Genomic DNA, 11,140 nt, shown 5'->3' on the forward strand with positions numbered 1-11,140 from the left:
GGCCCCAGTTAGATGACCAATTGAACAAAAACATGAGGCAATAGAATATATACCGTGACCATGAGGACCAGCTTCATTCATAAGCGGTTATAGCAAATGGCAATAAAAATATCCTACAAGTCAGCCCCTAAATATTATTTGTCAATTCAGCCAATTTGCAGCTTTAGTACTTATTCTGAAAAGAAAGAAAAGACTAGGGCAACAAGAGTTCTGGAAAGATTCAGCAAGTAAACCAGAAAAGTTAGCAACAAGCTTCAGCACCAAGGAGATACAAAATTGGATTGTTATTTAGTACTATTATTTATTTATTTATTATTAGTAAGTTACACATGCATGAATGAGTCACAAACCTGCTATCTCACCCTCCATCCCATTATTATAAATGGAGGTAGTGCCATTGAACTAGAGCTCATTACTCAAACCGTTATTTTATGATCATATCAACATTCATTAAGAGCCATCTGTCATGTAGCCCAAACTCTAGCTAAGTTAAATGAAAAGTTATACTAAATATTCTAAAAGAGCCATCTCGGATTCTCGATTCCCATCTACATCTCATCCCCAACTCACTCTTTAATCCACCAAGAGGAGAACAAGTTGGGGAGTACATGCATCTAATAAAGAACCCGCAGGGAGTATCTCCAACCATGTTGTAGTGTCTCTCATCTTTCGTATTTACTAAACCACATTAGATATTTTATTCATTTATTTGCACCTGGTGAGTCTTGAACCCATAATCTCACTCTTTCGGGAGGAGGTGTCATTTAATCTACAATTCATTGAACATGTTTATCAATCACAGAAGGCTCTGTGCACCTACACTTATGAGCTGAAGATATGAAAATTCAGCTAGTAATAGGCCCCATGAATTTTGTCCATACAGTTGAATAGCTTCCTTGGGCAGCTCTGGTTCTTCTTACTTTCATCATTTTCCAAAGCTTCTGTTATTTATTTATTTATATGACGACAATACTACATTTTGATTCAATACCTATGAAATTTTGCCAAAAAGAACAGACTTTTTTTGACAAATTTATATCCCAATAATCTTCTTAGAGAATTAATAACACCCTAAACCAAACATCAAATGACAAAGATTCTACATTATAACATATTCTAAAATAGAAGACAAAAAAAAAAAAGGAAGAAAAAAGAAGAAAAAAAAAAAAAAAGAGCCTACTCTCTCACCCAAATCACACACAAACTTTTTCGTTTTTAGAAGCTAACTCAGATTATGGGAGAAAAATTTTAGAAACCCTAAAAGCCTTTAAATTCATGGTTTTTAGACTCCAAATAGTTATATATCATCTGTAGGACATTTCACTGAACTCTAAGGAGTAAAAACCCTAAACTCAAAACGAATCAAAAATCAACAAAATCCGAAACTCACAGTACAATCGCTATTTCGGTTCCGATCAGTCTTGATCGGAGAAGAGAAGGCGAAGCCTGGCGGCAAAGCGGCCGGTGCAGTCCAGAGAGGCCTCGTGGAGGAGAGATTGCTTGATGTTGTTCATGCGCTCGGTTACGGATTGTTGCTCCTCCCTGAGAGCTGACGTGTCCTCCTCGAGGTCCTTGATGCGGTACTTCTGGCCCAGCGATCTGGCGCTCAAGAGCAAAATTCCCGCCATGGCGGCGAACTGAATGAAGCTGTCTTTGCGCTTCATTGCGTTTGCAAATAAACCCAGCGATTTCTTAGGGTTTTGGACGCCTGTGCCTGTGCCTGAGCTTGGCGGTGCTGGGGAAGCCATGGTTGAGCTTGAGAGTGAGAGAACCCCCAACTGAAACTGAAATGAGTATTGGACTATTTGACTGCATATTTGGTATTGGTCCTATTGGATAAGAGAGTAAGAGAGTCGTTGCAGCTCGAAACGGTGCGTTTTGATGCACCATTGGTTGGACCGTTCGAATGAAAGAGAGCACTTTTTTTTTTAGCAATGTTAAAACGTAAAAAAAAATTCAGGATTTTTTTAGAAAATAACTATAAAATTCAAACAATATCATTAATTAGGAAACGTTTCAAACTAATTTGGTTTCTAACAATTTGAGTTCAGAGGGGTCGATTTTTGGGTTATAAAATCGAGTATATTTTACTCGAGTTTCTTATTTTGCCAGCAGTTGAGGTGGGTCCACGTAGGCCAGAAATCGAGTTCATTGGACTCGTTTTGTAAGACATTACCTGAGAGTGTTGTGTGAGATGAGTGTTCTGTGAGTGCAAGTGAGTTTAAGAAAGTTGTTTCATAGAGGTTTCTGAAGAGAAGAACTGAGTTTCTGAATATAGAGAATATATTTACAATATAGAGAAGCTGTGAGACCCCACGGCAAGGAGGGACAAGTCCAGCTGGGACCCACGAACACGTGGAGGGCTGGGGATTGATGCTGCTGTGGGGGAACCGATACGCCCACATGATGTTACTGCTGTGGGGAACTGATGCTGCTGTGAGATGAGAGTGATGAGACAGGAACTGATGGAACTGATGCTACTCGTTTTTTATACAAAGAAACCGAGTTCAGAGGACTTGATTTAAATGTATAAAAATCGAGTCCAATGAACTTGGTTTCTAGGCTTTGAAATCGAGTCCAATGAACTCGTTTTCTAGGCTTAGAAACCGAGTCCATTGGACTCGATTTCTCGCCTACGTGGACATTCTGGCCACCTCAGCTGCTGGCAAAATAATAATAACAAACCTAGAAATCGAGTTCTTTGAACTCGAATTGGTAGATACCAAATTAGTTTGAAACGTTTCCTAACTAATGATATTGTTTGGGTTTTGTAGTTATTTTCTAAAAAATCCCAAAAATTCACCACATTTTTTGCTTTTCCACAATTTCTTAGTATAATCAAATGAGATTACATTAAATCATTAATCATAATCCATCACGTTAACAGTTGTGAAAAATTGCATCATTAGATTTATTGTATCTGACATGTCAAAAGATAGTGGTTCAACAGTTGTGAAAATTCTTGTCACTATATATTTCTTATGCTTTTTACGCCAACTGATGACTGAAGATGTTTGCGAAAATGAAGTAAAACTGCAATGTCTTCACTCTTCCAGATACATTTGGTTTATGTGCCGATTGAGGTAGATAGCTAGATCAGGGCCTTTCTGTATAGCAATGAGGCCAACCAGAGTCCAAGAACACTAGAGTATAGATGGGCGTACCAATGAGTCCATTGCTAGTGCAAAGAAAAATGATGAGAGATTGACCACAGAAAAAACCCAGCTAAATATTTGAAACAAATCCAAAATAGAAAATTACATTGTTCAAAATTGCATAACTAGCAAAAAGAATTTGTAAAGATATAAAATTACTACCATCCAGAAATCAAAACAACCACAACTGTCGTGTAACCATTAAAAATGACTTCATCCTGCACAAAATGATTTGGTGCCGACAGAAAAGAAACTTTCACAATCACTACAGCTAACTAATAAAGGGGAGGTTCTACTTTCTCCCTGTTAATTCCATTCATCTCTACCAAAAGACTTCCCACATAATTTAACTCTACCATAAAAAAGAAAGATGCTATCCTCTAATTGGTTTCTTTTCTTTTTCTGTGCTGTTCATTTTAGTCCCGAGACCAACGGTCTCAGTTCAATCAACAGGGTGGATATATCCCTTCCAAGAGCATTGAATAACTATCACTTTTGTTGCCTTAAAGTGAAACTCAGACCCTGAGCTCATGAGAGCTTTAAGTGATCTATACGTGCTACATTAGAAGTCCAAAGTTCCACATTGCTTGCTCTCAATACTCTTTGCTTCATTAGTTTCTTTTGTTCCCTTCTTACGATCATTATTAGGGCCTCGACTCCGCCCAATGCCCAGCTTTGGCAAACCCCGATTTAGTCCCTCAAGCAGAACACAAGCTTTACACCATTTCTGCACAATAACACAAGGATGATGAATACTCAGATGCCCTAATGGGTAGCACATGCATGTTCACATGAACAGTCATTCCTAAAGCGCATACATGCAGGGGAAAGAGAAAAGGGGGGGGGGGGGGGGGGGGAAGCTGATGGAAATGGCAATGGCAATGTTGGATAATGATAACAAATTGATTCCCTGACCCATCCAAAGGAAGTGCTGGTTCACAGAAGAAAATTACAAGCAAATGTAGGACTTGGTATCATGAAAAAAGAAAGGCCATAACTGAGCAAATGTGTTTGATATTTTCTTACTGCACATGAGGCTGCCTCACACAAGATAGCCAAACAAAACTAAAGCATTCCATCAATGTTGTAATTGCAGAAACTCTCCCCACTCTAGGCCATAATACACATGTTTGTTTAATAGGCAGATAACTACTTTTATAAATGAGCTATCATTTGCAAATCATGTTTATAAAATCTTTCTGTAATTGGGAAACAAAGTGAAGCTTGAATTTTGCGTTAGACAACAAAAGCACGGGTTATATACTACTGAGTTTTGGTCAAACATATCAGGTCATGGAATATGCATATCAATGCTGCAAATAGAATCTAAGTGATAAATAAATTCCATGAGATATAAGTATCCAAAATTTTCTGGTTAGATGGAAATAGAAGCAAAACTTACCTGGCTTGAAATGTAGCCACAGCGTTCACAAGTCCCTTGTTCTGGCATTTTTGTAAAAGTAGAAATCCTGAAATCCTCCCCTGATTGGATGATGTCAAGTATGGCCCTAGGTCTGCATCAGTAACATGAGAGATAATATGTCATACTGATAAAACAACTAAAATGCCAACCATTGGGGAAAGTCTCAACTAAATAAAAACCTGATTCTTTCCAAATCCTTTATGAACTCACGAGCAAAACCACGATATGCATTTGGAGAGTAAATGCCTGCAGTTTCCATAAAAAAACTCAGTAATTAGTTCAATTGAAAACCCAATTAACAGAAACAAAGGTAGGACACAAAAAGGACCAGCTCGTAATTGATTGACTTTACTGCAGACTATTATACATTGGCAAGAAAAGTTGTGAACTTGCAAATAAATACTGCAACTTGTTAAGCTGCAAAAAACTATTCAGAGTTTGATAGAAACATGCTAAGTAGGTCCTATAAACCGCACAAGGAAACTAGCAGAGAAAGTTGCAATGAGTCATTGAAAAGAGTATTCATGAGAAGTGGAATAATAAACATACATTCGGTGGAGAAATAGTCCAGCCTCTTGAAATATGCATACGTGTATATCTCGTTAAGGATTTGTAAATAATACCAACAAATATTTATAGGATAACACATTACAAGACTTTCAAAACCATTGAGAATTTCAATAACAAGGATATATAACAATCTCCTTTTCATATGTGTACTTGAAAGGTTTGCATCTTGGAATTGGTCCATCTTCACCAGTGACTATTGAAGTGCATCTACTCAATCTACAAAGCAAAAGCATCAATGAGTTTATACACAAAACTTTATAAGAAACAAGATGGAAGAGTGGACAAATGTATTCACCTAGCAATATCACCTCGTAAAATATTCAAAAGAACTGTTTCTGCAATATCATCTGCATTATGTCCGGTAGCGACCTTGTCTACTTTCAACAATGCAGCACCTCGATCAAGGGCCTTAGAGATAAAGCAATCAATCAATTGAATCAAATCCCACTTAATTTTCATAACTGATAAAACATTAACCCTTGTGGTTAAAGACTATGTAATTATACAACAGAAATTGTGCTTGATATATCAAATCATTGTGTGCATGCCCAGCGCTAATCCACAAAGCCAAGTGTCTGCCACCAACAGCATAAATGGCAGGGCTAGTCGAAAATACATGATGAACATATGTGTGCCTATAATTTTAGAGGAGGTCATGTCCTATACCTGGCGTCGGAAAACACCACAAAATGTGCAATTATTCTTTAAACCTATCATCTTCACTATCTCGTCCATCGTCCATCCATACAGATCCTTGTATGAGACAATTTTAAGTGGCAGTCCATACTGAAAATGGAATATTAAAATAAGAGTCAGTCATCAGAATAATAGAAAATGACAAAGCAAACATATTCAAAAAAGATAAATAGACAACTGGGAAAGGAAACTAACAAGTCAAAGTTTCAGAGTGATGTTCAAACGGCACACAACATGTTATAACAATGATGAACAAACAAAGAGACTGGCACTGCAACTACTCTCAAGCACTAGAAAAAACAAGATAATGATTTTATACATTAACTTCGTATCTGCAAGCCCATAAATAAACTATGAGTAGATAAATATTGTATGATCAAGACCGTGAACACACACGTACTTGGAACTATAGAAGCTGGTAACTACGTTTCTCGTAAATTCAGGAAGAATATGACCACAATTGTTTTACAAGAATTACAACTTTATTAAGTTCCTTATTCAAAATGTTAAATAAAAGAAACAAAAGGCAGATCCTGAATGGGGGAAAAAAGCATATCAGTGACATCACCCAGAAAACATTATTGAAAACTTACAACAAGCACAATAAAAGGGCATACATAAAGCACACAGGTCCCGCTTTGCGGGGGAACAAAGAGCACAATATGAATAAAAATGAACAAGAGTTTATTAAAAAAAAAAAAAAAAGAACCACTCACCTGAATTTCATTTCGTTTGACAGTTTCGAGAGAGTCATCTCTGTACCCTGTAATGCCCTCATCAACTGACAAGAGGAAGAGATCCAGGCCATAATTGTGTCGTCGATTTAATTCTGATAATATGTAAGCAAGGACTGTGGAATCTGCAAATATGCAAAAGAGGCAATGAGATTTAAAAAAAAAAAAAAAAACAGATAAGTTGTCGTGTCAAGTTAGCTGGATGGGCAACAGCTTGCTATGGTATAATCAACAACAAAAGACACAAAAATGGAGTACCAACATGCATAACACAAAGAAGTGAAGAACTAACAGAGAGGAGATGAAAATAACTTTTAAAATTCGCATATTGGTCTGTAATTGCAAAAACTGAGCCTTATGGCTAAACTATATTCTACTTCTGCTCAATATCTGCCTCTATCTTTGGGCAACTTGCGCCTCTAAATTTTTGTGGAATACATAATTGAACTAATATCTCTTTCTTTTACAAGGGATATTTATATATAACAAACTTTTTTACAACATGTATAGACAAACTCAATAATATCTATTCCTATGTCATAATCTGAATAGTGTATTGATTGAGATGATCTGATTCATCACATGACCAGATTCGGTCAATCCTCATATGCCCCAAATCTGTAATCAAACAGTTACATTGTTACTCTTGTACGATCAAAGCACACATTAGCATTTCACTACATGCATTAGCATTTTATTTGATAAAAGTAAAATCAAATTGCCAGTCTTTTGACTAACTAGACCATTCTCAATATATTTCCCAGTATATGCTAATTACAAAACATTTATCATACAACATTTCACATGGCTAAAATAAGATATGTTACTATTTTGTCAGACCCTTTAATTATTAGGATGAAACCATAAACTCTCACTTACGTTGCCTGACGGTCAGCTAAAAGGGTCGCTTCACTCTTCACATGACGTATTTTAACTAAACATATTCGTGAGAAATATTTTCTATAACAAATTTAGAGGTAATCAAATGCAAATCACAGGAATCAAATATATGGAATTAGGTAACACCGAGGCCAAAATGACCAAATTCGGTTCTTTCAGTATGAAAGAAATCTAGTGCTTCTCCTGTATCTGACTCAGAGCATACATAGAACAAGAAAAACAAGCATAGTCACTAGAATACGATAAAATATGCTAAGAAGCAAGCATTCACCTTTACCACCAGATGCACCGATAGCAACGCGTTCACCGGGCTTGAATAACTGATTCTCAACAATTACCTGATGGATCTCCTCCTCAAACACCTCATAGAAACACTCCCTGCATATCTTCATACATAAAATTTATCAGCCCTATCATCATCTGTCTCTTTTTATTCCTATTTAAGGACCACTATTTTCACTTGATAAATCTCTTTTCAGCACAAATAAATAAATAAATAAAATAAAAATTTGGAGCTCAATTATGACTGTCCTTCAATTAAACTATTTTTTTTTTCCTTAAAAAGAGTCAATTAAATTAGATTATAGAAATTAATTTATATATATTTTTGTCAATTTGCAATCAGTTTAATTACAAACATCTAATAAATATAAAAAGTAAAACAGTACTAAGTCATAGAATGATGAAACAGGAAGGAACAACTGTAGTAGTATAATTTGGTGTAAAAGTTCACATCGTGTGTTCTGGTTATTACTGCGGTTCTGGAATCGAGAGAGCAAGGTAAATTGATTCAAATATAGCTTTGTAGGAACAGAGATTTGAATGAAAGATAGCAGCATGTTTTGTTAATTTACTTTGTGTTGTTGTATGAGAGAGAGAGGCACCTGCTGTAGGGTTTTAGGTCTTTTGAGAGCGGCCCTTCTCTGATTGCAGATACAGCACAAGCGGGACCCGGCCTTCGTCGGCTTTTCCTCCTCGCCTTTTTCCATTTCAATTTTTCTAACACGATCGTTTCCGGGATCCAGATCCTCTCCATTTCTCTTTGAAATGGAGAGTGTCCATTTCATGGACAGGATCTCTTTAAAATAAATCAACGCTCTAAAAAGTGCCACGTCAATTAAAACTTAAAATACTCAGACTCAACTATGGTTAACCTTTACTCAGTAAACCCACCTACTCTAAACCATTTTTTTCTAAATCTCTCTCTTCTCAAACCCATCTCCAAGCTCCACTCTTTCTCAGCCCTGCCATTGCCGCTGCAATAGTTTTTTTTTTTCCATCGTTTTTCCAGCAACCAAACAAAGCTTTTTAGTAAAAAAAATCAAGCCACAATTTTGAAAATTTGAAATTGTGGACATCTTCGCCTGCGTGTCGAGACGGGCCACGACGGCGTCAAGGCGAGAGGCGAGGCGGAGATAGTTCATCTGCGCGGTGCGTTTCCGGATTGTGTTCTCAGCGTAGATTCGAGCTCCGTCGATGTTGCCTTTCTCCATGGCTTTCTTGATCTTCAACTTCTCGGATTTCTCCTCCTTCTCGCATTTCTTGGCTTGGCGTTGGAGCGATTTGGATGTGAATTTTAGCTCCATGATCTGGTTCAAAAGCTTCTCTGTGGTTGAGAGAGAGAGAGAGAGAGAGAGAGAGAGAGAGACTGAAGCTTGGAGATGAGTTGGAGAAGAGAGAGATTTTGAAATTTTCAGAAAAAATGGGTTTGATGAGTTAGAGCAGGTGGGTTTACTGAGTAAAGGTTAACCATAGTTGAGTTTGAGTATTTTAAGTTTTAATTGACGTGGCACTTTTTAGAGCGTTGATTTATTTTAAAGAGATCCTGTCCATGAAATGGACACTCTCCATTTCAAAGAGAAATGGAGAGGATCCGGATCCATCGTTTCCGCCCTTCTTTTCTGAAAATCCTCAACATAAATATAATTCGGCTGGCTGTAAAAAGGAACCAACCGTTTTGGGATTTTTTTTTTTTTTTTTTAAATTGAAATATGCAATTTGGAAAAAAAAAAAATTTTATTTTGTTTCATAAGTTTCAAAATGACGTGGTTTAAATTTGTTAAAACTACATCGTTTGTTTATATGTAAAAAAACATATTTAACACTTTTTTCAATCCCAAATCCCAATATATAATCATTTTAAGTAGTTGAAGATGAGATTTTTTATATTATATTTTTAATGAGTTATACTAATGCCAAGTAAAGTTGCACAACTTGTGTCACAACTCGTTCATATGGTGAGTTGTGAGTGGTAGAGGGATAGACCTACTATCACCTATCTATCACTCACAACTTGTCACGTGGGTGAGTTGTGAGTGGCAGTTGTGCCACTTTATATGGCACGAGTATAACTCATTTTTAATATAGATGAAATGGAAGAAGGTGAAATGGTTTTACTTTTTTTTTTTACCAAACACTAGGTAATGTTAGGACTAAGAATGCAAATTTTGAAACTTTAAAAGTGTGAATTTGCAATGTAATTGTAAGCGGGTCCAACAGGGTAAGCCCACTTAGAATAGTGGATTTAGATTAGACGTCCCAATACAATTAATTTGTTAGAGAATAGGCTTTTGAGGTCAACTTTAATGTACTGGTATGATTTAAGTTTTAGATGGATGCATAAAAGTTAGACAATTCAAGGAAGAAGAACAGATTTTTAGAATTAACACTTCCTTGGGTTTGGTCGAAGAGCAAGTTGTTCATGGATTGTTCAAGTTTTAATCATAGGATAGTGCTACACAATGTTAGTGTTTCGTCTCATTTTTTTGTCCCCCCCTCTAGAAGGATCTCCTTTCTTTATACAATCAGCTGAATTGCATCCTAGCTCTCCACTTATACAATTATTGACCTTCCTTTGTATGCTTGTCCAATCAGTATTTTGCTGGAGGTAGAAAAATATGTTGCAAGCCGTGAGAACACTGTTTAGGGATCATTTTTCCATTAATGCAACCAGCTGAGTTGGTGCATTGCATTGAATGCGAAGGTGATGACTCCTTTATCTAGTATTTTGTCTTCTAATGTAAGTGGCTTGCTCGAAGTAATTTGAGAAACGCTCGCTCTTCGGGCCCCTCGAGAGATCGACCTCTTCGTCTCTCCTCCTCAGATTCTTATCCATGTGTCGAGTCAACATTGATGTGTGGGTGGGCCCCTTCACCTCCTCAGACTGGCCCGTGGGCTTTATCCCATATTCGGACCTTACCCTCCCACATATATATATATATATATATATATATTAAACTCCAAACCACAAGCTACTCGGCATTAACTATAATTCACCTCTTTCTCTTTCTCAAATTACCTTTTCACTTTAAGAAACTGTCATTTCATCTTTTATGGTTTAGAGAAATAAAAATTTTTCATATATACTTTTTTATATAGGTAAATGATGGTTTCTTTCTTATCAGTCGCAAATATTGTGTTTTAGTATTTATAGTGGGTTTGATTTTTTTTTTTTTCACCATTAGTTATTAGTTTATTGGTTTATATATGATTTTCTAAATTTTTATGTTTTTTAAAGTATAATAATACTTTGCAAAATTTCAATAAATAAATAAATTTTTTAAAAGTAAAAAAAACTATTATAGTTTCAAAATCAAAGAAAAGTTTTTATTTTTTTTAAAACAGTAAAGTTATAAAGCTTCTTTTCTCTTTTAACAGGTTAA

General features: G+C 36.2%; 2 protein-coding genes across 3 annotated transcripts; both read right to left on the minus strand.

Annotated features, from left to right (window-relative positions):
• Positions 1-1,036: 1,036 nt before the first annotated feature.
• On the minus strand, positions 1,037-1,819 carry LOC115974703. Its single transcript, XM_031095182.1, has one exon. It carries the CDS (start codon positions 1,746-1,748, stop codon positions 1,416-1,418), a length of 333 nt encoding a protein of 110 aa, XP_030951042.1. The 5' UTR covers positions 1,749-1,819; the 3' UTR covers positions 1,037-1,415.
• Positions 1,820-3,213: 1,394 nt separating this feature from the next.
• On the minus strand, positions 3,214-9,430 carry LOC115974592 (cytoplasmic tRNA 2-thiolation protein 1). Of its 2 annotated transcripts, XM_031095008.1 has the most exons (11): positions 9,370-9,430; positions 8,363-8,495; positions 7,750-7,864; positions 6,561-6,703; positions 5,815-5,934; positions 5,444-5,556; positions 5,272-5,364; positions 5,128-5,168; positions 4,758-4,824; positions 4,558-4,669; positions 3,214-3,882 (listed from the first exon to the last, which is right to left on the minus strand). In XM_031095008.1, the coding sequence occupies exons 2-11, from the start codon at positions 8,465-8,467 to the stop codon at positions 3,718-3,720; spliced, it is 1,074 nt and encodes a 357-aa protein (XP_030950868.1). In that variant the 5' UTR covers positions 8,468-8,495; positions 9,370-9,430; the 3' UTR covers positions 3,214-3,717. The 2 variants fall into 2 exon arrangements, with proteins under 2 accessions (XP_030950868.1, XP_030950869.1); XM_031095009.1 differs by lacking the exons at positions 8,363-8,495; positions 9,370-9,430 and adding an exon at positions 8,212-8,333 and having other exon boundaries at positions 7,750-7,856.
• Positions 9,431-11,140: the final 1,710 nt, after the last annotated feature.

This window comes from Quercus lobata, chromosome 2 (assembly GCF_001633185.2).
Source record: "Quercus lobata isolate SW786 chromosome 2, ValleyOak3.0 Primary Assembly, whole genome shotgun sequence".
NCBI lineage: Eukaryota > Viridiplantae > Streptophyta > Magnoliopsida > Fagales > Fagaceae > Quercus > Quercus lobata.